General features: G+C 26.7%; 3 protein-coding genes across 3 annotated transcripts; all 3 read right to left on the reverse strand.

Moving 5' to 3' along the window:
• Positions 1-2818: 2818 nt before the first annotated feature.
• Positions 2819-5839, reverse strand: LOC145741364 (migration and invasion-inhibitory protein-like). Its single transcript, XM_082558945.1, has 9 exons — positions 5705-5839; positions 5260-5425; positions 5122-5155; positions 4786-4950; positions 4266-4388; positions 3930-4140; positions 3546-3727; positions 3044-3167; positions 2819-2953 (listed from the first exon to the last, which is right to left on the reverse strand). Exons 1-9 carry the CDS (start codon positions 5762-5764, stop codon positions 2819-2821), a joined length of 1200 nt encoding a protein of 399 aa, XP_082415071.1. The 5' UTR covers positions 5765-5839.
• A 771-nt stretch (positions 5840-6610) lies between these two features.
• Positions 6611-21181, reverse strand: LOC145741949 (histone-lysine N-methyltransferase SETD2-like). The gene is made up of 29 exons (XM_082559648.1): positions 20694-21181; positions 20245-20338; positions 20106-20166; positions 19620-19663; positions 18578-19474; positions 18322-18385; positions 18141-18194; positions 17792-17892; positions 17399-17454; positions 17157-17240; positions 16701-16862; positions 15978-16188; positions 15422-15597; positions 14795-14987; positions 14363-14514; positions 13556-13752; positions 13090-13277; positions 12608-12732; positions 12128-12203; positions 11673-11767; positions 10935-11011; positions 10368-10518; positions 9668-9887; positions 9296-9376; positions 8833-8901; positions 8285-8580; positions 7636-7729; positions 7274-7459; positions 6611-6914 (listed from the first exon to the last, which is right to left on the reverse strand). Exons 1-29 carry the CDS (start codon positions 20963-20965, stop codon positions 6759-6761), a joined length of 4632 nt encoding a protein of 1543 aa, XP_082415774.1. The 5' UTR covers positions 20966-21181; the 3' UTR covers positions 6611-6758.
• Positions 21182-21732: 551 nt separating this feature from the next.
• LOC145741519 (uncharacterized) lies at positions 21733-26715 on the reverse strand. Its single transcript, XM_082559114.1, has 12 exons — positions 26567-26715; positions 26154-26238; positions 25835-25914; positions 25602-25693; positions 25125-25304; positions 24690-24755; positions 24187-24344; positions 23740-23873; positions 23424-23492; positions 22998-23201; positions 22424-22663; positions 21733-22190 (listed from the first exon to the last, which is right to left on the reverse strand). Exons 1-12 carry the CDS (start codon positions 26585-26587, stop codon positions 22095-22097), a joined length of 1425 nt encoding a protein of 474 aa, XP_082415240.1. The 5' UTR covers positions 26588-26715; the 3' UTR covers positions 21733-22094.
• Between the last annotated feature and the right edge of the window lie 257 nt (positions 26716-26972).

Below are 26972 nucleotides of genomic sequence, written 5' to 3' on the forward strand. Positions count from 1 at the left end.
ATCTACAACTACAAATATAAACTGGGGGCAGTTAAAATGTCTAGTTAGGTATTATTTATTGATACGCTTTCAAATAGTGTTGTTTAATAAATACGCGGACTGTTAAACGCAATACGCCAAACATTAAAACAACGAATGTATCGATACGCGCACGATCCTACCCCTAACGCACTGCATAACCAATTAAACAACACCATATACACTAAAAAAAGAACTACTAAAAATTATAAAATAATTCACTTAACTCGATTTGTTAAAGAAAAAGATGGCTTCGTCTTAAAGACGCTTTCGACATGGCTTAAACTCTCAACTTAGCTAAAACATAAAACAAACATCCTGAACAACTTAAACTTTATGGCGGACAAGCCGATCCAAGAAGTCAAGTTGTGACGTCAGTTGTGACGTCAGTTGTATTCATCCGCAACACATTATGCTAAAGGCGTATAAAGAAATAGTTTCTTAACTAATCAAATTATAAAAAACTAACAACGTCGTTATCTTATGAAACAATTTAAAATAGAAAACTTTATTAATTTTAAATATTTAATTAAATATTAGCTTTATAAACTTACTATTAAACTATATACCACATGTTTTAACACAAAACCTAAAAGCGCTTCTCTTAAATTCTGCGCTTCGCTAACTTCGGCGCTGATTGCCTGAAACGAATTACGCTTTTCTTCGTTAACATTTCAATTTTTTTTTACCACGACCTTACTAGTCGGGATTATTTTTGTTGAAATAATTATTATGCTTCGAAATCTTAGATTTCAAAACGTGTTGTTATTGTGAATATTTTTATTATTATGTTTTAAATTATAAAACATAATAAATAGTTTTATATTATAAACGTAACAGTTTTATATTATAATATTAATTACTTAAAAAGGATTTTTTTTTTTAAAAAACATTTAAAATAATTTTGTTTATGCGTAATGTTTAATGTTTATGCGTAACTTTATTTATTAATAGTTTTTAAAAATAATCAAATAATTTCGAACCATATTTTATTTATTAAATAAATCTAGTTATTATTATTATTAATCTTTTCCAGTGTCTTATAAGCTGTAAATTTTGAGTTAAAATTACTTTTGTTTGTGAACATTGACAGTTTTGAAATTTTAGTATGTTGTTTATTATCAGATTGTGTTTTCATTCTCGTATTTACAACATTTAAATATTACTAATTACCAAAGGTGGGCACCAAATCGTTAATGCGTTAAACGTTAAATAACTAAGTTAATTTTTTTGTTAAAATTTAACTTTTAAGTTAATTTTAAAAATCGTTATCGGACCTGTTAACTTTCGTTAAATTGTGCTTCCGTTAAATTAAGCCCGTTAACTCAATATTTTACAAGTAAATCCATGGTAATATAAGGAATATATATGTTTAAAATCGCCGTTTATCGGGTTTAATCGTCGCAATTTTTAAACGATGTAAGTAATTACTATCCGGCCACTGTTATTTGGGCATTAGGTCTAAGCCCGTTTTAAAAACTTCTTCTAAAAAAAAAGGTAATTTCTTTGTTTGTTTTAATTAAATTTTAACGTTAACGTTTAACGATAACTTCCGTTACACTTGGTTTAATTTAACGAAAAAACGTTAGCGAAGTTACTGTTATGTGTAACGAATAACCAATTAACGAAGTTTCTTTTTCGTTTAACTGTGCCCACCTATGCTAATTACTAATTAATAGGTGTTTATTTATTAAAATTTAAAGATTGTTATTTATTTTTTAAATCTTGGCCATTTGTATATTATGATATTGGTAACTCAAAAATGAATTAAAATTTTAATTTTTTTTACTAATTACTAATTAATAGGTGTTTATTTAATAAAATTTAAAGATTGTTATTTATACTTTAAATCTTGGCCATTTGTACATTATGATATTAGTAACTCAAAAATGAATTAAAATTTTAATTTTTATTACTAATTACTAGTTAATAAGTGTTTATTTATTAAAATTTAAAGATTGTTATTATTTTTTTAAATCTTGGTCTATTGTATATCATATTAGCAGTAACTCAAAAATAGATTAAAAATTAAATTTTTTTTTACTAATTACTAATTAATAGGTGTTTATTTATTAAAATTTAAAGTTTGTTATTTATTTTTTAAATCTTGGCCATTTGTACATCATGATATTGGTAACTCAAAAATGAATTAAAATTTTAATTTTTATCACTAATTAATAATTTATGGGTGTTTATTTATTAAAATTTAAAGTTTGTTATTACTTTTTTAAATCTTAGTCTATTGTATATCATGATAGCAGTAGCTCAAAAATAGATAAAAAATTTAATTTTTGTTTGTTTGTTTATTATATTTAAATTATTGTTCATTTATTATAGGTAGTTAGAAAACATATTTAAAAAATAATTTTTGTTTAGTCATCATTTGTAAATGCTTGTTTATTTAATAAAAATCAATTTTAGGAATTTAAAATTTAGTCTAATGTATATCCTGGTATTAACAACTTAAAACTCGGTTAAAATATTAATTTTTGTATGTATATAATATTTAAATGCTTGTTTGTTTATTAAAAATCAAATATATGTAATATTCTAAGTTAATGTTTATGTGTACCTTTTTTAATTTTAAAAATTTATGTTAAACATAATCAAATAATTTCGAACCATATTTTATTTATCAAATAAATCTAGTTGTCAACTTTTATTCAAGTTTTGTCTAAATTGATGGTTGCGCCATTTTAAATTTACTAAGCAACATTTCTAAAAAAGATATTTTATTTTAAAAGCAATATACATTTACATTTAATCAAGAGTTGTTCACTCAAGAAATATATTAAACTAGTTATCTCATAAAACTAACAGATTTTTCATGATCTCTTAAGTAATTGGGAATTGATGCTTGGCCAGATTTAAGTTGCAAATTTGCTAAATTTTCTTTGGGTCTCATTGAAGAACGTAAATCTAAACTGGCATAACTCTAAAAAAATAAAAAATAACAGATCAAAAAATATCAAGATGTAAAATAAAAACAAATCAAAAAATAATAAATTTTAAAGTTCTAATTAACCTGCACTTGTTCCTTGTTAGTTTTTGTTGGTGGAAAACTTGGCCATCCCCTTGCACAATGTTGAGGTAAGGATAGAGAATCTGATTCATTTTCAGAATCTTTTAAACCATATCGTGGATTGTATCTGAATATTAATTAAAAGGTATAAATGTTATCGGTTAGGCAGTGTAGTAGTAGAGCATAACCACATGAGATCCGGGTCCATAACCACATCCATAACCACATAACCACGTGGTCCATAACCACGGGTCCATAAGCATAACCACATGAGACCACATGAGATCTGAGATCCGGGGTATGATTTCTGCTAGTTAAATTTCAACTATAACACTTAAACTGGCAAAGGTAGCTTTAAACTAAGTTAGGGTAATTATAGTAACGCAAAAATTAGGCTATCAAGTTGGCCTTTTCGCATTGAGGACAAATAAATATAATTAGAAAACATGTGTAAACAAAAAAAACAATTTCTATAATAGAATAAATGCAAACATCAATCAGTTACCTGTATGGGGATACGAGTGATGACTTGGGTATGCTGACTCTTATATATCGGGGTGAATTCGTGGTCCCTGGCTCAACTGGGTCACTAGGGTCAATTGGAACTGGGAATAACCTTTTATTAATTGTGAAATTGAGAATTCGGGAGTCCCGGGTGTTACTGGGATCGGGACTTTTCAGGGAATCCTAAAAATGAAAATTTTTGGTGAAAAATTTAAAATTAACTTTTTTATCAACTTTTTTTTTTAAACTTCTATTTAGTATTTAATTAGGATCAACTGTACTTACAGTCTCAAAAAAAAACAAGAATTGCAGAGAAAAGCATAGTATAAGAAAGAAAATAAATAGAATACTAGTGATCCTTTATTTTTATATAAACACTTTGTACCTTAACACAGCTTTTTGGCAACGGCAAAAGCGGCGTCTTTGGAGTTTTCATGATTTCATTCCAATATTTTTTACTGTGACAATCAGCTCGATTTAGTTTTCGAAACTCTTTTATTTCTTCAAGAAAATTGTCAGAAATATTTCCAGGGGCAGGCTCTTCATTGTCTAATACCCCAGCTATCCAATCATAACCCAGAAGGGGGGGATGGGGTCTAAAAATACCCCTTTTTTAAATTTGATTTAAATTAGATCAAAGTTTATCAATGTTTAAAAAATGTAAGTATTATTTTGCAACAAAAATATACTTATAATGTAATTAACTATAACATATTCCTACACTGGTTCGGGGTTTTTAGTTGGTGTAATAAAAGTTTCACTGGTGTTGTAAGATTGTTTCTGTGGACTTGGTTCTATTACAATGGATTTCACTTTTCTTGAACTGTCTTTGACTTGGTACGGTCTAAAATAATAAAATTTTAGGTAAAAATATAGTAATAATTGGCCAACTATTTAAGATAATAATTGGCCAATAATTAAGCTGATGATAAAGTGTTAGCTTAGCAGGAGTTTTATACCAGTCAGTCACAGCGCCTTACTTTAAGGCGCTACAGCATGAGAGCAGTGGGAATCGAACCCAGGAGTTATTTGGTTATCCTAGAAAATTTTACATGAATAAGGAGTTTAATTCTTAAATTTTAGTGCAGTAAAAATATTAGGTCCAAAATATAAATCTAATAAATATATACTATGTCATGTGCATAACAGTTTAATTCATAAATGCTTTAAAACAAATGGTACAAACTTTACATCAAAAAAGAAGTCCTACTTAAAAAACTAGTGAGCTATATTTTATTTACCTTTCATTGCCAGCATTAGTTAGTAGTGGTTGGTCAGTTGGACAGTCAGCAAAAGTTAAAGTTTTTCCCTTTGCTGTTTGTTGTTGTAAGAATTGTGATGTCATAGATTGATTTGGTTCAATTTCTTCTTCAGGGATTTCAGAAATATTCAGAGGTTTGGTCATCCTAATATAACATAACGATATATTCAATATAAAAACCTAAACTAAGATGTAAAACTGTTGTGTGTATGCTAACTTTTCTTACCTAAATAAGGGTGTAATTAAAGTTTAAAGTAATGTTAGTTAACAGTACTATACTAACTAATAGATAACATAAAATGTTATACAAATTTACCTATTTTTATCTCCAGATTTTCTTTTCAAAATACCTAAAAACGAATTTTCAATTTTCAATTTATCAAAAATGAATCTTTATTCCACTTAAAAAGTAACAACAAAAAGTAAATTTTCATAGATATATAAAAAACTCAACCTGGAGATTTGGTTAAGGTCCTGTGTGCTTCAGACATCACCCTCTTAGAATTGTACAAAGCATCCCCTTTCCCCATTGTATTCGCCATGGTTGATGTAAGGGGGACTGACTCGAGAAATTGAGGGTCAGAGTGTTTTGCTGCCACAATTAATCTTGATATTTCTTCCTTGATAAAAAAAATAGATTTTATTTTAATAATGTCAGATATTGCTTTAGATTATTGTATGAACCCTGACTTTTGCCGGATATATATGGCATAAAAATCCAAAATAATGTGACAGCAAAAACACAAATAATGTGACAGCATGTTAATACGTTATGTAAGAAGCAAACAGATTAGAAAAACACAACCCACTGACCTACGATCAATTTTTAGTTGTTTAACAACTAAAATTTATAACTTGCTGACTTGGTAGGTATAAACTTATTTCTAATTTTTACTTACTTGTGATTTCTTTAATTTTCTTAGTAACTCTTTGTTTGCGCTTCTTAAGTTATTCGTCATCTTTGCTTGCTTTTGTAATTTCTAATTTTGCAGGATTTACTTCACTATTTTTTTATAAGAAACAAAACGTGTTCTAAATTGTAAAAAAAACATTTTTTTTTTTTTGTATATATCTTTATCCTCGATGTGGGAAAGTCAACTGCGCAAATTAAACATAGAGTAACATCAGTTATTCCGACCCAGTCTCGAGTTGCCTGTAGCAGTTTGGGATATTATAGAGACTATAATTGCCCGGTAATTATGCTGCTGAGATCAGTCGGAATTGAGCCCACGACCTCATGTGTGGTGTAGCAAGAGTTCTTACCACTACACCACACTGCCGGTACATTCAATAAACACCAAAAGTATTTTACTTTTAAAAGTTTTTTGTTAATAAAAATTTAAACTAAAGCAAAGTAAATATAACGCAAACAAATAAAACAAAATTTTATTAAAACAGCAAAATATTATTCGTTTTTATAATAATGTTTTTAAAAAGTTAACGCCACAATTTTTAAAAATCAGCTGTTTTAAAAGTGTTGCCAAATAATTTAATTTCACTCTTTCTTTTTATATTTTCTTAATTTACAAAAAAATTGCAGTTTTAATAAAAAAGAAAAACGTAAATAAGATAATTTAAAAAAGTATGTTATATTAAACCTATAACTAATTGTTGAGTATATTAACTTACCCACGTTTGTTACCTATAAAATTAAACTGTTTTTTTCTTGTATCAATTTTTAAGTCCTCATCTTATACAGCCATAACAACAGGCAACCTAAAATTGTCTTAGATGTTATGTGTTTAATACTATAAACTTTAGCCTTTAAATACCAAAAAAAAATTTACTAAAAATGTAATCGATGTATTAAAACACATAAATCAGAAAAAATAAAATTTCAGTAATTGATAGAAAGTTTCGCGAAAAAAAACACGAATAATACTTGCTAAAAAACATAAAGGTTAAAAAAAATTTCCAAAAATAATAAAAACATTATTTTCAAAGCACAATCTTTTAATCCTTATGGTCTTTTACTTTATAAACGGCACCCATTTTAGACATATATTTGCGAACATAATCTTTTGCTTTATGTTTTACATTAGAATTAACTTCAAGGTCCTCCCAGACTTGCACTTGTTTAATTTCTTTCATTAAAATATCATGAGTGATCTAAAATATTACAAAATAATAAGTATAAGTATGTTCAAGCTATATAAACAATTGTTTCACCTTAATTAATTCAAAACTATTTTTAAAACATGGAGAAACATCAGTTACTCTGACCCAGTCTAGAGTTGCTTTTGGCAGTTTGGAATTTTATGAATTGTAATTGCCTAACAAACATGCCGCTGTTTAAGTGCTGGCTCAGCAGGAGTTCATACCGCTTATAGCACCTTACTCAAGGGCACTACAGCATGAGATCAGTGGGGATTGAACCAAGGACCTCATGTAGAGAAGTCAAGTGTTCTAAACACTACACCATGATGGCGGCAGTTAATAGCTAAAAAATGTTAACACTGCATATTTACCTTTCTTGCCAAATGTTTAAAATCTTCTGTCGAAGTAATTCGACCAATTTTACAATCAGGCCTCCGATATGCACTCAGGCACGAAACAATTTGTTGAGACATTTTTTTGCGAAATGCTTCACGATATTTTTTTGCATCGTCAGATTCCTGAAGTTTACTTGATTTTTCGCCTGATTTTTTGTCCCGCTAAAATCAAAAACATTTAATTAAATCAAAGTAAAAAATATATTAATAAACAAAAAAACACTTAAAAAATAAATACAAATTTACTATTACGCAAAAATCTAAAAGTCATTCAAATGTAAAAAAAAATATTTAAAAACAAATTAATTTAAAATTTAAAATTAAAACAAAATACATACCTGTTTAGTTGGTTCAACAACACTACTTGAATCTGAAGAATTAGTATCCAAGTTTTCAAATCTATTAAAGGTTGGGGGTTCCCACTGTGTTTTCCTATATTACAATAAACAAATTATTGTACTTGAATAAATATGTAGTTAAGGCACTAGTTGTAATTAGCGCCACTAACAAGTCATGTCAACTTTAAATTAGGCTTAAATGGTATTTGCTGAACAGTGCATTTTTGTTTTAAAATTAGGCATCTATATATATATATACTGGAGCTTAGTGGATGATAAACATATAGAAATTAATGTCCAATTTATAGACCTACAAAATAAAAATAACTTCTGTGATACATAGGTGAATTATCGCTGGCAAATGTTAGTGAGAGTTGCTACAACATTACGACAACTAAAATGATAACAGTAAGGCGGGCTATTGACTAGTAATAAATAATCTAATGGTATAACATTTTTTGAATGGGTAATAATTAATAAATTTTATAAATGTTAACACTTAGAATATGTTATCAGCCATAAAAATAACGCAGCCACCGAACATTTAGAACACAAACTATCATTATATTGGGATTACCAATACCTAAATGTAGTTTTACTATGTTTATCATTTAAATTACTAATTAAGTAATTTTAATGCTAAAAATACCTTGTAATAGTGTGGTAATAATAAACTGATCCTTCTGCATCAGTCGCTGTTTTCCAATTAGGGGGCAACCTCATAGAACGGGGGTCTTTAGGGGTTTTGTCTTTGGGTTTTTCAGACTTTTTAACAGTATTTGTCTTATGCTGTTTATCAGGAACTGGTTGTTTGGATAAAGTAGGTTGTAACTCTGTTGTTATGGGAACCTGGTTGTTTTGGATTTGTTGAAACTGGGTGAGGTTGGTTTGTATAGGAGGATAAACTAGTTGTTGTTGTTGACCTATTGGCTGCTGGTTGGTCAACTAAAAATAACAAAAAAATTTAATTTTAACAAGTTTTATTTTTATGTCATTTTTTGGCAAAATTAGAAATAAAGAAAGGCCTATGAAATTACATTTAATTTTCTTTAAAAATATTTTTATTTATATATAACACTAAAAAATTTTTAAAAAAATTAGCGGGTTTTATTATGTTATCTTATAAAAAATTTGTGGATTTAAAATTGGTGTCAAATGTAAAATAAATTAAAGCTTTTAAATATAATTTTATGTTACTTGTTGTAGTTGTTCTTGTGATAATAAAACAATTGCTTGTCCACTTTGTGACCCTAATATGGTAACACCCTGAAAATATTATTGTTAATTAAAAAGATTTATATTAGCAAATGTTTACATAGTGTCCTTATTTGAAAAATCAATTATTAACTAAGTTTCAGTTACAAAAAATCAACAAACAGACTTAAATAATCTGAAACAACCATTACCAAAACCATTTTACCAAATAACATATTCCTAAAAACCAAAATTTAAAAAATGACAATTTACAAAAATTTAGGTCAACATTTTTTGGGTAAAAAGCATTTTTGCTAAGCAAAATTTCATTTTTAAGCATATCTCCATTTGGTAAAAAAACTTTTCCGTGATGACAACAATTCACAACAAACATTTACAAGTACAACTTTGAATGTCAATCCATTTAGCAAAATATAAATAATTTTAAGCCTTATGTTTCGCTTACATTTTGTTGTATAGGTTGTTGTGCCCCAACCACAGGAATAGGTTGAGTGTACATCACACCATTTACACTATCATAAGTTGTCTGTCAACATAAGAAAGAAAATATTTAGTGGCAAGCTTATTTATAAACTCATTTTTTTATATTAATGCCGAAAGTATATTCTTATATTAAAATTATTCAGAAAACTTTAATAAAAGATCCCGAATAAAAATACTCAAATTATGAAAATATTGGATGTATATTGGATGATATAGAAAAAAAAACAATTTTTAACAAAATAATTTTTACACACATTCAAGTAAATATTAACAGACCCTTTAATTCTTAACAAACTCTACACAAATATGGTTTACAAAACAACAATTGTTTAACCTGTATAGTTTGTTGAGCCAAGCCACCAGTATAAGTTAAATCCTGATATACTTGTTCTTGAACTGTTGGGTACACAACCTGACTTTCTTGTGGATTAATTTCATACATGCTTGGATATATCTGTGCAGTTTGTATGTTGTTGTTTTGAGGTATGTAAGTAGTAGGTTGGGGGATGTAGTTTAGAGTTGTGGGTTCAACTGGAGTCTCAGGGGACTGAGATCTGTGAATTTAATAATTTTTTACTCATATATATTAAGGGGCTGGCTGGACGATATATATATATATATATATATGTATACTCACTTTATAGACCATTATTATAAATAAAACTGCCATTTATGTTGAGTGGGTAAATTATCATGGGCAAATATTAGTTGTCAGTTTTGACAATATTACAACAATTAAAATGTTAACTGTAGGGTGGGCTGTCTACTAGTAACAAATTTGGGTATTTCAAAAGCTTTAACAAAACTTCAAGTATTTGATTTTTCTTAACCCTCAAAATTGAGGCCTTTTTTACCATTTCAAATTTACCATTTAAAAAACATAAGTCATATCTTTTAATATGGTAGGATTAGGGAGCGTGGCGTATGGTTTTTGCCAAAATAAACTTTTTCAAAATAAAAATAAGCTTTGTTGAATGCTTACTAAAGACAACTATTTAAGACTGTATATAAAAGTACAATAACACTTTACTTACATTTGTGGAGTTGACAAAGTTTGTATATTATAAAAATCTTTCGACGTTGAACTTGTTTTTTTATTATTATCCTGATTTCGTTCAAATTGTCGTCTGTGTTCTTGTCTTGAAATTTTCGAGCTCGATTCTGAGTTGTAAAGCCACTTTAAATCTAAAAAAAGACTAAAGTTTTTTTTTTGCTTATTCAAGTAATATTTTGCCTAAGCAATACTTATTCAACCAGGTACTATTAAATTATTTTACTTAATGTGGTAGCAACAAAAATTTGCTTATAGCAAGTTACTGGTGCACCACACAAAACCGATTTTATCTTACATAAATTAAACAATTTTGCATACACATATATATAAGTCACCCATAAAGCTTTATTTTTTATATTACTGTATAAAATCTAGCAATACTTTAGAATTTAGCTAGCGTTTTTGGTTTAGCTAGGCCATATTAAATTAGCACATATAAATTGTTATAAATAAAGGTATATATATTTTTCCCAACAATTACTATGTACATGTCAATAAAAAAATATTTTTGCCTGCAAAATACTATATAAAATTAAATTTAACTTACTGTCGCCATCAGTATTTGGTTTGATTTTTCCATCTTGAGTATCAGGACTTCTTTTAATTCTTTCCTTTTCACTTTCCCTATAAATTTAACAACAAAATTTTAATATTACTAATAACTTGTTATTTAGGATTAGATATTTATCACTTCTGTACTGCTGTGTTGCATCTTGGTATAACATTTTATAACCCTGTTGTTTTGTACTTGATTAATCTGCATTTTTATATTAGTTTAATATTTTAAAACCTAAAAAATAGGTTTCTTTGATTTAGATATTGATTAAATTTTTATTTTAACATACAAATTTTAAATGCATTCTTGATGTACTGACCCATAAAGCAACATCTAGACCTTCAAAGAAACTTATTTAAAGTTTTCTTACCAATTGAACTCAAAATGAGTTAAAATCCACTAAAAGTTTGCTTTATTTTTGTAGAAAAGTAATTTTAATTTAAAAGAAATTTGATTATCAATTTCATTAAACCTAAACTAGTTTAAAATTTTTTTCATTTTCCGTTACATGCTGTTTTCCAATAAAACCTTTTAATTGTAAGTTGACACTAAACCTTACTTACTTTACTGTAATTTCCACACAACACAGCATTACAGAAGTAAAATCAATTTTTTAAGTCAATTACGCAATATATATCTATAACTAGCAATGACAAATTGCCATTTTTCGATTGTAGTTTATTCATGTATTTATTTATCGTAAATGCAATTCTTAAAATCGTTAAATACTTTAGATATTCTTTTCTATTGCGGTGACCATAATATGAAGTTTGTTTCAAATTAGGTTTTATATTTTCATCTTCTTTTGCGATTGGAGAGTCATTCTACAAAAAAATCATTAAAAAAATTTAACAAAATATTTAAAATGAATTTAAGGGCAAAAAGAAGGAAAATTTAAATGAATTAAATGACTTAAAACCATTACATTAAATGGGCGATAGATCAAGAATCTTATGCTAAAAAATGCCTTTGTACAGACAAAAAAAACATTTTTATTAACCCCTTTATTCATTAGTTTCTCAAATAAATCTGAAATCTTGACTTAAATTTTTATTTTTTTTTAACTTTTGGTTTTTTAAAATATGTCCATTTATAAAAATGTTTTTTTTTGATAATATGGGTAATACCAGAAAAGGTTTCAAAAATGATTACAAAGTTAATAATTTTAAAATTAAATAAGTTACCACAGAACTTAGGTCATCGTAATCCTGGTCAGTATTTTCCGACAACTTGTGTGAAGTAATAATTCGTTTTGGTATTCTGGTAAAAATGTTACAAAAAATATATCAAAAATTATATTAGAAGGTTACAACATAAAAACCAAATTTCCAAAAATTAAAATCCAACATGCAATAGCACAATTTAAATCAGCTACAACATTTAAGTCATTATATAATATATTAACATTCAGCATTTGTACAATAAATACAACACATTAAATAACCATTAACTTATAAGCAGCAATAAAGTATATCTACATGGTAAACCATAGATGAATTTATACAATAATTAAATAACTTTAATATTAAAGTAACCTGAAGTAAAATGTTAACATTTTAACCCTAAGACAATCCTAACAAAAAAAAACATAACATAAAGTACAATATAACAATATACCGAGTTTAAATTAAACGTCGATAAAAATTAAGGCACATAAATTTTACCTGTACACTTCTTTTAGGTCCTTCCATAAATCCAGTAAATAAATTAACATTGTTTTATTGTTTGTTGCAACTTCTAAGTTTGCTTCTTCTTCAGTTAAAATTTGTTTTAAGTCCTCAGCAACAACCTAAAAATAAATATTTATGAAAATTAAAAAAGTTAAGATTTGGTAAAAAATCATTCTAATTACAATACCAAAAAGACAGCAAATCAAAAAAAATTAATTTCATTTTAAACCTTACAACAAATGTAAGTAATTTACAGCTAAAACATAAAATAATTATAGTACAAAGTTAAAGTATTACAATAAGCCTATTTAAGATGCAAAATATTAGTCAGAACACTTGACAAGTATGATCATAATAATTGTTATTTTATCCCTTACAATAATAACCATACATTAATGCATGCATATGTTATAAGTTAAATAATATAGTTGTACTTAAAAACAGTAAAAATTTGAAATAATAGTTAATATACTTACTTCCGTCTTTTGTTCTGTTTCAATTTTACTTGTATTTTCTTCCAAATTTGCTTCATCAGCATTTTCATTTTTAAATTCGTTCATAGTTTCGTCCACATTTTCATTTTCACCTGAATTTTCATCATTTGAGTTAACTTGTTGTTTCAATTTTGTTATTTCTTCAAATAAATTTTCGCTATTTTCAGTTTCTAAATAAACAAATTAAAATTTTTAATATTGCAATATAATATATAGTCAAAAAATATTTATATATTAATGCGTAATAAAGAAGACAATTTAGAATGAAAACAGTAATATTTAAACCAATAACTCAAAAAAACGAGACTGTTATTTTACTTGCTATAACACACAGGTAAAAGATCAACTCAATCTATTAAAAATAAAAATCCAAAAAAATTTTTAGCAATTGCTTGCCCTAGAAAAATACACTAAATTCACATTTAAATCAACATAAAATATATTTTACCTTCTTTAAGCCATCGTTGTACCATAACTAGTACTTTACTATCCTCCAAAATATTTTTATTGGTGATCGGTAAAATTTTTAAAGTGTTCAAAATTTGAATTTTTAACTGAATTTCGGTTTCAAGGATTTTTGTAGAAGACGTCAAATCAACCATCCAACTCCATATTAAAGATAGACCATGAAATTTCAAAAATTCCCTAAAAATTTTACATATAAATTAAACAATTGTTTACATTAAGTTTAAATAGGATATTACCAATTAATATTATGTTTAGCAAACATTTTAATGAACACCAAGGTTAACAAATAAACAAGGCACAAGGTCACATATATAAATTAATTCAACTTAAAGATTAAGTTGGTATGAAACAACATAAAAGTGGATACTATTTAAAACTTGACACAAAACTTAGGTATGTAATTTAGAAATATAAATCACAGGTACTTTGCAGTTCGCAGAAAAATGTTAGACTGTGAAATACGATATAGAATAAGCAAGGACTTTAGAGTATAAAAGAGAATTAGCAAGGATTGTATAAGACGAGAGAGAATTAGCGAGGACCGTAAAATACTAAATACGAAAAATTAAAGTAAACTTTAAAGTATGAGAGAAAATTTGCACGGACCGCAAAGTACAAGAAAGAATTGGCTAGGACTATAAGATACGAGAGAAAATAAGCAAAACTGATAATATACAAAAGTTTTTCTGAGAACTGTAAAGTATAAGTGATCAAAAATACACCATATTTTATTATTAATTCTTATTTGGCCTTATATATTAAATTGGAAAAAAAACAATAGTTTTACCTTAAACATGAAGTGATTGAAGTGTTAGTTAACACATTAAGGCACAAAAGTCGTTGTTCCACAGTCTCACTTCGAACCATAAACCTTGACAACATTAAAACTTCTTTGGTTGTTTGTAATCCACTCATAAAACAATTTATTTCGTGCTCAAGCTAAAAAAAAGAAAAAATTTGTAATTTTTGATTTTTCTGATCAAGTATTTTTTATTTTTTAATTTAATTCAGCATTTAAAAATTTTGTTTTAATATGAAATTTTTAGATTATTCTTTAATAAGAGATAGTATTAGACATTAGCAAACATGCTAAATAAGAAATTTTAACAGCATTTAGAAATTGTTATTTATATTAGCAAAAAATTTTTTTTTTTTTTTCCGATGTTCAGAAAAAATTTTATCTACTTTTTTAATATATTATTACCTAATATACACTTACAGTATTATTAACAAATTCCTGCCATTTCTTTCCTTTCTTTTTCTCCTTTTTATCAAGTTCAACAGGAAGAGAGGTCAACAAATTTGTCGGTAAAATTTTCAAGAGGTCTTCGTCGTCGTCATTCTCATTCGGAGGTTTACCAAGATAACCTCTACACTTATCTGAACCACAAAAACATTTCTGAGCTTCTTTTCTATAAAAACATAACAGATTGAGTGTGTTAAGGTTAATATAAGGCTTTACAATATAAAAATTTAACTAAAACATTGTTAAGACACAACTTAAGGCAATATAGCCCTCCACATTATTAATTTCATGCCCAACTATTAAACATTTTTTGATCAATTTAAATTATAAAAAAATATTTAATTTATAAACACTACTTAAATGCCTCCATGAGCTGCATTTTTACTGAGTTGGCCTGTTACTATTTAAACTCTTGTCGTATAGTCTTAAAAAAATGGTGTAAAAATTCGCCTGCATGCTATAAATAACAGTTTTTGTATTAAGTATATTGACCCATACATTGACATGCTTTTAACTTTTATATATGTATATATATCAACTAATAAGCATCATATGTATAGATTGTAAAATTATGTTTAACAAAAAAATAAATAAAATTACCCATATCTTTCAAACTGATAATCAAAAGTAATTTCTTCACCGGCGGAGACATTTCTTTTCGCGAAAAATCCAACTCGAAGTCTTCCGTTGACCGTCCACTTCTGAGTTTCACAGTTTGGATCACAACTGTGATTGATAAAACGAGAGGTATTGCCTTTTAAAGTAGCATCCACAACCTAGAAGTTAAAGAATGATAACATAAGGTTTTGTGAGTTATTGTATGTTGTGGTAGGTATGGTGTAAGCTCTACTAAGCATTAGGTAATTTGTTGTAAGGGAGCTTACGTCTTGAGTTTAAATTTGTGTTTATTCCTTGCAATACTTTTATATCTGATTTAAAATATTAGTAAACTATAGAAGTAGAATTTAAAAATGGTGAAAGGTTTAATTAAACACAAAATACTAAAATTTAAAAATTAATTTAAAAAATAAAAAACAACATTTAAAAACAATTGAACACTACTAAATAATTTTAAACTCCTAAATAATAAAATTAAATTTTAATTGCAAAAAAGGCCAAAACTCATTGCAAAAAATTATAAATATTTTAAATTTACCTCATTTTGGGATAGAGCCATGAAGTAAAAATGTTGTTGACTTTCCTCAGCATATATTTGAGATCTTTTGTAGAACTCAAATGGATCCAATACTTCCCCGCAATATTCCATCAAAAACTGGCCCGGGGTTAAGTCTGAGGTTGCTTGTAAACCCCAACCCTTCCATGTTGTTTGAAAAACCTGGGTCGGGGAAAATTCTTTTCTTTGAAAGCTGCAAAAATTTTTTTAAATATTATTTTTTTGTAGATTTTTTACGGGAAAAAATTAATTTTTTTTAATATTGAAAATTTAAGTTGATTTTAATTTTAAAAAGTGGTACCACCATTTTAGATATTACAGTTTCTAATTAAAATTTGAAAAAATTTATAAAACAAAATTTAAAATTGATGTATATATGATTTATATATATAACCAGTTTAATTTTCTACCTTCTAATGTTTAAAAAAGAACACATTTTTATGATTGCACAAAAATATTTTTAACGATAATATTTTTCCCCACTGCTCTCATGTCATAGCACTTTTGAGTAAGACGGTATAAACCTTTGTTGAGCTGGCACTTAATCAGCAGCTTAATTATCAGGCAAATATAATCAATAATATCCCAAACTGCCAATAGCAACTTGAGACTGGGTCAGAGTAGCTGATATTATGTTCAGATTGTGAAGTTGACATATCCACATCGAAGATAAATAAATGTAAAAAAAATTAACAACAAACTTACCGCTTATTAGTACAATGCTCCTTAAACAAACAACGTGACGTACATTCGATCATAAGAAGGCGATTTAAACAATCATTACCACAAGGTGTCGCATCGTCCTCAGCCATGTTGTAACATTCACATTTCATGTGCCGAATTTCTTTACAAATTCGAGATTTTTTGCTATAAATTATAAAAAGTAAAACTACTTTTAATTCATTGTATAAAACTTTTAATTCATTGCATATTTAGTAAAACTACTTTTAATTCATTGTATAAAAAAACAAAAATATTATTATTGAAAGAATAGACATGTAATACACATAAAAAGTAAGATTAAATGTGGTCCTAGTGCTTAAGTTAAATATTTAATTGACATTTATTTTTTACAGCCTTAAATTTAAAAACGTTAACTACAAAACCATCATTTTAAAAAAAAATTAATTTTTGCTTTAAAATCAAAATACATTTTCTTACTTTTTTCCCAAATAAATATTTTCATCAATAAGTTCAAACTTAGGTAGTTCTGTTGGTAATTCCTCATTTTTTGATAACTCCGAGCTAAAAAAACATAAATCAGATAATAACAGTATGGAAACAAACTATACTTGATATATATTCTTTAAATGTTGTTATAATAAATGTAAAGAATGTAGAATTATAATATTGAGTTAATATTATTAAAAATTTAATCTCCAGAAATTACAAAACAAGATTACCTAGATGACTTTTCTTCTACTGAAACTTGGTTTACAAGTAAATTTTCTTCATTTATCTAAAATTACAAAAAAATCAAATTACCTTATTAGTAAGAAATATCTTGATATACAGGTGATAATTAACAAAGAAATAAAACGGTCAATAATATCTTAACCGAGTGCCTATAATTTCACTATAACTTATAATTAGTAAAAGCAAAAAAATATCTTTTTTAGTACAAGGCAATATAAATTGCTTATCTATTTTCACTTTAAAATCATAAATTAAATTACTCTTAAAAAAAATAATAATAAGCAATACTCATCAACCATTTAAAATAATAAATAAAATACCTTAGACTATATAATACCTTATATAATACCTTATATTAATTATATGATATATATATATACCTTATTATTATCTGAATCAGGTGATTTATTTGATGTTGATCTCATAAAAACTCTTGGTTTTGTTTTTTCCAGAATGGTTTTAATTCGTGTAGATCTTCTTACTATAGTAAAAAAAACATAAAAATTATGTACAATTTTGGTAATTTGTTAAATTTAAATTGGTATAACAATTGTCGTATTCACAGACAACAAAAGAGGGATAAGAAGAAAAAAAACAGTTAGAATTAAACCCAGTACCTTTATTTTAAAATGTTATATTTACTATACTTGCATTTTAATAAAAAAACTTTTATAATTTACAGAATATAACATTGTTTATTATAACTATGTATTTATACAAATCAAATACCTTCATTATTATCTGTTGAAGATTCGTCTGAATTATTAACATCTGAGTTAACTTCTGAATAAACCAAAAAATCATGTAAATCAATTATTAGAAAAAAAGAACCCAAATTAGGAAAGTAAATAAAATTGATTTTGAAAGTAATCTAGTTTACTATTGTTAGCATAAAAATATAAAAAAATACCATTTTCAGCCATAGTGTTGACTTGGTTAGAGTTTTCTTTTGTCATTTCAACATTATTCACAACCTTCAAGCAAATGCAATATTAAAATGACAATTTGACAACATTTTAACTAATTTTTAACTTGATAAAGGCATGTAAGAAGTCCATGTTAAAACAAAACAGGATTTTAGTATTTTTTGACTTAATTAAGTTACATCACATGAGCATAAAAACGATTTTTAAAACATTTTTAAAACAAGTCTAGTAATTACTCACCTGGCTTTTAATAGATGTATGATCAAGATTTTCATTAGGTATTATCTTCTTTTCAGATATTTCTTCATTATTAAAAATCATGTTATTCTTAATTTCATTTAAAGTTTTATTAAACCCTTGTATTTGCTCAGGCTCAAGTAATTTTGGCTCCAATTTATTATCTTTAAGGTGTTTAAACATTTCTTCATTTTTACATTGATCGTTTAATAATTCTTTCTTAACACATGTCGAATTTTCATTTTTGAGCTGATATTCATTTAATCCTTTTCTAATAAAAGTTGTTTTTAGTCCTGTATTCAAAATACTACCTGAAGTCCCATGTTCTACTGAAGTAAGTAGACCATTGTTTTGCATAGTTTGTTTAACACTTGCTGATGAGTTTTCAAAACTAGTGTTTAAAGATGAGATATCTGTTGCTGTTTTTATTTCTGTTTTTGGGTGTGACTCTAACCAGTCATTACACCACTTTTTGGTTGGTAAAATTGGTTTAATATGATGCTGTTTTGCGGCATTCGATTCAGGACTATTTGATGTTATATTTGAAACTGAATTGTTTTCTTCTTTATTTTTAATATCAAATAAATCTTCGGTTTTGAAAAAATTTGTTTCAGAATTTTGAAATTCACATGGTTTGTCAGGTGATTTTTGAATTGCTTCCAAAAAAGTAGAAGTGTCCGCAGAGTTTTTAATTTGAGTTGATTGACTTTGAATTGGGTCATCAACAAATGAAAACATGTCAACACTAGATGCCAGTGTGGAGTTTTGTTTAGGTTGAATATTTACATGATCAGTTTTCCTTATTAGCTGTACATTTACATTTTCATAATTACAAAATTCAGTTTTAGTATTTTCCACAATGTTGATGCAACTATCCTTTTTTGGACTGAATATAGGGTTCTGGTGAAGAATTAAATTTAATTGAAATTAAGTAAAGTATAAAGGTATGTTTAAATTAATTTTGTATTTAACTTTAAAACAAAACAAGTTATTGCTAAACTGTTTTCAGTTATGCTTTAGAAATGTAAATATTTTTTTTACTTACAGTATTGTCATCTGCTTCCTGAACAGATATTTCTTTTTTAAATTCTAAAAATAAAATCTGATTTTGAAATTTTTAAGAAGAGATATGTTATGAACTACGGGTTATGTGCAATTCTCTTTTCGTTTTTTAAAATAGATTTTTTTTTTTTTTTGACATATCTTTATCCTCGATGTGGGAAAGTCGAATGCGCGACTTAAACATAGAGTAACATCAGTTACTCCAACCCAGTCTCGAGTTGCCTGTGGCAGTTTGGGATATTATAGATTATAATTGCCCGGTAATTATACTGCTGATTAAGTGCTGGCTCAGCAGGAGTTTATACCGTTTATAGCGCCTTACTCAAGGGCGCTACAGCATGAGGTCAGTGGGGATTGAACCCATGACCCCATGTGTGGTGTAGCAAGTGTTCTTACCACTACACCACGCTGCCAGATTAATTATAACTGAGTAATTCTAAATTTAAATATTAACAATAATTGTTCCTACCATTAGAAGGGCTTGTTTTAGATTTAGTCGCGACATTTTCATTGAAACTATCACAAAATCTCTAAAAAAAACACAAATTTGTATTTAAAAGTTAATTAAAGTAAATGTAATTAGTAAGTTGAAATAAATTCTTTTTTACCCGTTTTTTTGGTACGTGTATTAATTCATCAGCAGAATTTTGTGCAGTCATTGGACTTATTTCCAAAGAATTACATTCCAATCTAGTAGGACTCCTAAAAATATTTCCATATAATGTTATATTTAATTTAAAACAATATTAAAATTAGGGTAATATGAAAATAAATTTTTTTTAGAAATATGCTGAATCATTTTGTTTTGCAGTTTAAACAAAAGTTTTTTTTTTAATAACTAGGTTTGGTGACCATGCCATAACATACATACTTAAAATCTTAATATTTTAACGTTAATATTTGTGGCATGTTTTATATAATTAAATTGATTTGTCATTTTTTCCCGTCGCATTGATGTAATTATTTATTATATATTTTAAAATTCACTGTCATTGATGCGCGAAAAACTAAAATAAAAAAAAATAAAAAAACTATTAGTATATATATAGTTATATACCTTATAGTATCCACGTTTTTTTCTTTGTTGCTTTGATAAATTCCATTTAAAGTAGTTGCATTTATATTCGATTTCACAACAGAATTTTCATTATCATTGTTTTGTTTTTTGTTGGGTGATGAATCCAAATTGGACGCTGAGTTTGCATTTAGTTTTGCTGCAGTTTTTGGTTTAAAAAGAATTTGGCAATTATCTTTTATTTTAAAAGTTTGAAAGTTTTGCAGCTTAACCCTTTTGCAGTGTTTTAGGTTTTGATCGAATACCTTTTCCATTTCCTGACTACCTGGAAAAATAAGTTACAAACAAAATTAAAAGTAGTTTTTAGTTTTAATTATTTCAATTCTGGGTTTTCAATTTTTTTCAATTCTGGGTTTACTTCCAAGTTTTTATTTAAAAGCTGGTAAATTCACGGCTTTTAGGCATTACTTATCTGCCTTTTGTTTAAAAAAATACGATCAACTATATAAACGTATTGGTAGCCAAATTTAACTAACTGTTTAACTGTTGATAGTCTAATAGCGATGCTATTCTTTAAATTCTAATTTTACACACCGACATACTGACAAATAAATAGACACAACATTTAGACAATTAATTTCCCTTTGCTAGCAAACTTTACAAATTGTGACAGACGAAACAAAATGCTGCAGAATGCCAAAAATGGAGGGAAAAAATGGTGGATTAAAAGAAAAAAAATGAAAAAATCAGAACGTAAAAAAATTAAAGGACATTTCAATGAAAATAACAAAAAAATGGTCACATTTAAATATTAATTAAATCAGAAAAAAAATAATTATCATAAACAAAAAATTACCTGAAACTACCCAAGGCAATTGGTTTCAATAAATCTAAATACATGTTTATAAACAAAAATCTGAATTTATAATGATATTCTGTCAAATTTAATTAAAGTCACTTTTAAACTGTCGATGGGTCTGCTTTCTTTATTAACTTACTAACATAGTGGGGCTTAATTTAAAAACCAAAGTATTCACCTATTTTTGTTAACTACTTTTATTTTAATTAAAAAAAGGTACAGTATAAAACAGTATTACAATAGCACTCTAAAATATTTATAAAAAATGTTAAAAGAGCAGCATCTAAAAATAACAATTAAAACAAAAATATTTTGCCCAAAAGAAATTTTACAAAAAAAACTACAATACTATGAAAATATTTATTTTAAAGTGTTAAATAAAACTTTTTTAGGAAAGATTATACTAATTAGGTTTTCAATAAAATGTTAATTGTATTCTTGAAAATAATATTCATTGATTTTTATAAAATTTAAATTTTTATTTTGTTGAAAGAATAGTTTATAAATGCCTCAACTTTAGGTCAGTTCTGTTTTAAATCTTATTGGCCCGTTTTTAACCAATAGAATTTAAGTATTTGGAACATTTACTCTGAAGTTTTCATTATTTGTTGTTGGTTTTCTAAACATTCTTTTAACTTATCTTCAGTCATCGTCATTCGTTGTTCGATGATTGTCATAGTCTAAAATAAAACCATAATATTTAAAGTTTTCAAATTCAGACAAAAGTTAATACTGTTTACAGAATTTCGGTAAAATTAGAACAAGGAATCAGAGGGAATCAAACCCAGGACCTCATGCAGTTAGGCCTAGTTGGCAACAAAAGTTTAAACTAGCACAAGCAATTTTAGACAGTGTCAACAAAAATTAACAAAATAAAAGGAATTTTAACTTAAAAAAGCATAAAAATCCTTACCTGCGTTAACATATCTAACTGTCCAACAATTTGGTCAAGTGTTGCCGCCAGTTTTGGTGAAATTCCCCGATCGTCTTGTCTTGCTGTAATACTTGTCCCAAACTGACTTACACCGGACTCCTCTGCATTGTTATGAGTGTCCACTGGGTGGCGTGAGGGAGCTGTTTGTTGGGATCGGCCAGCAAGTTTGCTGTGCGCCAACGAGACATGATGTGAAGGAGATATTTCTATTTGTTCTGGCTGTTATGAAAAATTAAATCATATATACATATAAGCAAGCTATCTTTGTTAAACTAAAGAGTCTAAGCCATAAATGCCAAGAGTAATGTATGATTAGGTCAACCAAAAAATTCCTGGGTTTGATTTTAGCTTCAAACAATATCATAACGCCAAAAATTTTCAAGAAAGTTGTTAAAAATTATAACTAAATTAATGTAGTGTAGAAACAGATAAAAACAAGATTAAAGTAAACACTATCTTACAGCACCCTTGACCAGTACAATATACTTCTTAAAAAAATTAAATTCGGGGATACTTTACATTAAAATAAGTAAAAATAAACACAAAAACTTACTGCTGGTTCTTGAACTAAATCTCTAGGCTCTGTCTCCTTAATACAATGTGTAGGTAACTGTTCACTACAAACACAACTATCTGGAAAAGATTTTTTCGCTGGATTTACTGCTGTTTCTTCTGCGTGACTTCTCATCTTGTTTTTAGTGGATTGTAATTGTTGTGAGGGATCAGTTTGATCAAAATTAGTTTTCCAAACAATGACCTAAACAAAAAAGATGTTGTTAAATGAAAAATTGACCTTTTTTTAAAAAGAATATTTAAAATAAGAGTGTTTATAATAATTCAATTTTTTAGTTGTTCAAAAATATCTGTGTTTATTTATAACCTAATTTCTTTTCAGTTTGGATAAATTGACATAACTGAAAAATATAGAAAAAAAGAAAAAAACAGAAAAAGAAAATTTATAAAACTACAAATAAATTACTTGGTCATCTGCTCCACCTGAAGCAAAATATTCTCCATTTCTTGAGAAACAAGCTGCAGTGACTGGCTCCTAAAAAATAAAAATACAAGAAAAAAATTTAAGTTATAATTTGTAAAATAGTTAGAAATGGTTACGTTATCATTAACTATTATAATTTGTTTATTAATTTTCAAAATTTGACTGCAATTCTTAGCTAATATTTGTTAGCGATATTTCATCTGCTTAAATACCTTTGATTTGGACATACATATATATAATTATTCACTAAACCCAGTTACATATAAATTGTATAATAGTTTATTTACAAAATACTAACATGATGGCCATGCAGTGTAAAGAATAATCTTCCTTCTAACAAGTCCAATATCTTAAGTGTGCAATCATTAGAAGATGTTATCATGTAATTTCCAGTAGGATGAAATGAAACTTGATTTACTGGACCATTGTGAACTATATAACAAAATAAAAACATTTTTTATGAACGTATTTACCCAATTTCAGATAAAGTACTGACATTAAAATTAAAGATATAATAGACCCCTTACATTTTTAATTTAGGGTGTATATACTACCTTATTGGAGTTTTAAATAACCTGGTCAAATAAAGCTTTAATTAATTTTTTAGGTATGTACATATATAAAAGATTGCTTTAAGTTAAAAGGCGCTTTAACATGTAAAACGTAGAATCAAACCATTGACTTCAGGATTTAAAATTTCAATGAATTTGGTATATTGCAAATATTGATAACTTAAAAACTAAACCTTGATAATGTTGAAGTAGTTTATTGGTTCGAATATCCCATATTTTAACAGCAGAATCTGTCCCAGCTGAAGCAATACAAGTTCCACTTGGATGAAATTCAACATTGTTGACAAAACCTCCTGGTTGGTAGAATGTGTGGATACATTCTTTACTGTTTCTGTATTTTAAGGCAAAGATTTTTGTGTGAATAAAAAATAAAAAAGACGTTATTTTTATAGTTGGTATATCACTTTGCATATAGAATTTTTATCTCAATTTTCCCAATTTTTATCCCTCTTTTTATCTCAATTTTCCCAATTTTTATCCCTCTTTTTATCCCAATTTACCCAATTTTTAACCCTACATTTTTTTGTTGAATATTTTTACAAAAAAAAAATTTAAAAAAATGAAAAAGCCTACATTAAATTAATAATTAAGAAAATAAAATATTAAATTTGGTAGATTTATTGCAATAAGTAAAGTTGATCAATTAAACAACAAATCAAGTATAAAACACCAATACCTGTCCCATAGTTTCACTGTTTTGTCATCACTTCCTGAAACTATAAGTCTGTTATCAGGTGAAAATCTACAAAATAAAATTAAGTCCTAGGTTAAAAGCCCATCGCTGGAATGTGAAAAAATGATCGAAAAACAAACCTAAAATTCGAAGCTTTAGATATAATAAAAAAGTAGTTATAAAGTGATGTTATAAAGAGAACACATATAAAGTGATGAAGTAATTAAAACACTTGGCTTTATTACAAGAGGTCCAGGGTTTGATTTCAACTGCATTTATGTTGTGATCAGGTAACTAATGTTATCCAATATTTAGTCTGTAAAGTTATCCTTTTTACATCGAGGATAACTATATACAAAAAATAATTTTTACTACCATTTTTAATTAATTTAATATCTAAACTACATAACTTAGTGAAAATTCAATTTAAACACTTACTTAGCACTTCTAACCCAGTTCATATGCTGGCTGAATGAAAACTGAAACTTCTGTCGGTGGACTGACCACATTTTAATTGTTTTATCGTCAGATGAGGTTAAAAGGTTAAGACCATCACTTGAAAAATTAACGCTCCGAACGGTAGCAGTATGAGCTTTGAAGACTGTGGATTCACCTTTGCTATAAGTTTAAATTTTAAACAATTTTACATTTTTGATAATTTTAGTTTTAGGTAGTATTGAGTAATTTAAACAGATATATACATATATATTTAGATACTAAAAAGTTTTAATTTTATTTGTTTAAAATAAATTTTTTAAATATTATATATAGGCTATATATATATATATATATATATAATAGATTTAATAAGGTGAACATTATCAAAATCTTTACACACTAAAACAAAAGTTGTGGTTACTACAGCTGTCTTGTTACATTAAAATTAAGTATTTATATATATAAACAAATACTTACACAGTAGGAAGCCAGAGTCTAACAGTTTTATCCCTTGATGCCGATGCAACAAGTTGACCAGAAGGCGAAAATTGAACCGACATAACAGCATCCTAAAAAAACAATAACATTTAAAAATATTCAAAAAGAAGAGTAATAAATTAATAATATTACGAGTTTAAATTAATACATAAAAATGGGCAAAAACAACTAGTAAAGATGTTATAGGGAATTATGTTTAAATTTTTTCTGACCTTATGTCCAACAAATCTGTAGGATCTCATATTTTGTTTAAAATTCCAAACCATAACACAAGAATCCATTGAACCAGTGGCTAAATTATAAAAAAAAAATAAAAACAAAGACTGGCAAGCCAATATAAACTAGTTAAACAAATTAAACACAAAACCAACAGAAAAGACATTAAGCAATAACACTAACCAAGTGTATGGAGAAAAAAAATAAACATATTGAAACATCACAAAATTAGTTGATCACATAAAGATTTATGTTAAACAATTTAACAGTGTCTTAATTGTTTTTAACTATGCATAATGTTTAATGTAAATTTACCAAGTTGTTTCATATTTGGGTTGAAGTCACAACTTGTGACTGTGTCCCTGTGACCTTTGAATTGCCTTTCAAGTGCAGGATCCTCCTAAATAAATTTAAAATTATAAAAAATAAACTTAAATAATACTCTTTTCAATTATCAGTCTGTCAGTTATTTGACCAAGTTTGTAATTTGCAAGTTTTTCTACTTTTTTACAAAATCAATTTTTTTAAATTTTTATAGAACTGCCAGACTGTGAGTCTTCAAAAAATATTTTATAAAGCTGTTAATTAAATTTTATAATTGCCAACAACCTGGAGACCTGTAAATTCTAAGTTAATAAACAAACAAACAGACAATTAACAACTAAAAGAAAAAACCTAATATCAGAATATATTATATACCTAATATCAGAATATATTAATTTACTTACAAGTATGTGAGCCATTTTCATTTGTTTTTTTGTGGTTTAACTCCTTTGCAAGTAGGTAATTTCAAAGTTATTTGTAAGTCAATTTATCAAAATTAAAATATTTCTCCAGCCTTTAATTATCTAGCTTTAAAGACATTTACATAAATTCTAAACCCGTTTCTGCATAAAAAAACAAATCAAATAAAATACTTTAATACAGTTTGTACGATAATTTAGCAAAAACATGAAAAAACTATCTTATTTTGCAAAACCTTTATTTACAAAAACCTAAAAAACCGTTCATGTTTAAAATAATAGTCGTTACCCGCGAACAAAATACAATTTTTTTACACCACGCCAAAGTAAGTAAATGACGTACGACATATATTTTATCCTCCTTAGATGGCACGGATATTTTTTAAAATGT

This window comes from Corella eumyota, chromosome 2 (assembly GCF_963082875.1).
Source record: "Corella eumyota chromosome 2, kaCorEumy4.1, whole genome shotgun sequence".
NCBI lineage: Eukaryota > Metazoa > Chordata > Ascidiacea > Phlebobranchia > Corellidae > Corella > Corella eumyota.

What these genes read in the sequence shown, in the direction of transcription:
- LOC145741364 (XM_082558945.1), bottom strand. Translation starts at nt 5,764, where the DNA reads ATGACGAATAACTTAAGAAGCGCAAACAAAGAGTTACTAAGAAAATTA. An exon ending in AAATCTGGAGATAAAAATAG is followed by an intron (nt 4,951 to 5,121) that starts GTAAATTTGTAT and finishes ATGTTATATTAG; the next exon opens with GATGACCAAACCTCTGAATA. An exon ending in CTAACAAGGAACAAGTGCAG is followed by an intron (nt 2,954 to 3,043) that starts GTTAATTAGAAC and finishes TTATTTTTTTAG; the next exon opens with AGTTATGCCAGTTTAGATTT.
- LOC145741949 (XM_082559648.1), bottom strand. Translation starts at nt 20,965, where the DNA reads ATGGAAAAGGTATTCGATCAAAACCTAAAACACTGCAAAAGGGTTAAG. An exon ending in AGGAATTTGTTAATAATACT is followed by an intron (nt 14,515 to 14,794) that starts GTAAGTGTATAT and finishes TCTTTTTTTTAG; the next exon opens with CTTGAGCACGAAATAAATTG. An exon ending in AAACAGAACAAAAGACGGAA is followed by an intron (nt 12,733 to 13,089) that starts GTAAGTATATTA and finishes ATTTATTTTTAG; the next exon opens with GTTGTTGCTGAGGACTTAAA.
- LOC145741519 (XM_082559114.1), bottom strand. Translation starts at nt 26,587, where the DNA reads ATGAAAATGGCTCACATACTT. An exon ending in ACAGATTTGTTGGACATAAG is followed by an intron (nt 25,694 to 25,834) that starts GTCAGAAAAAAT and finishes TTGTTTTTTTAG; the next exon opens with GATGCTGTTATGTCGGTTCA. An exon ending in AACTGGGTTAGAAGTGCTAA is followed by an intron (nt 24,756 to 25,124) that starts GTAAGTGTTTAA and finishes TTTATTTTGTAG; the next exon opens with ATTTTCACCTGATAACAGAC.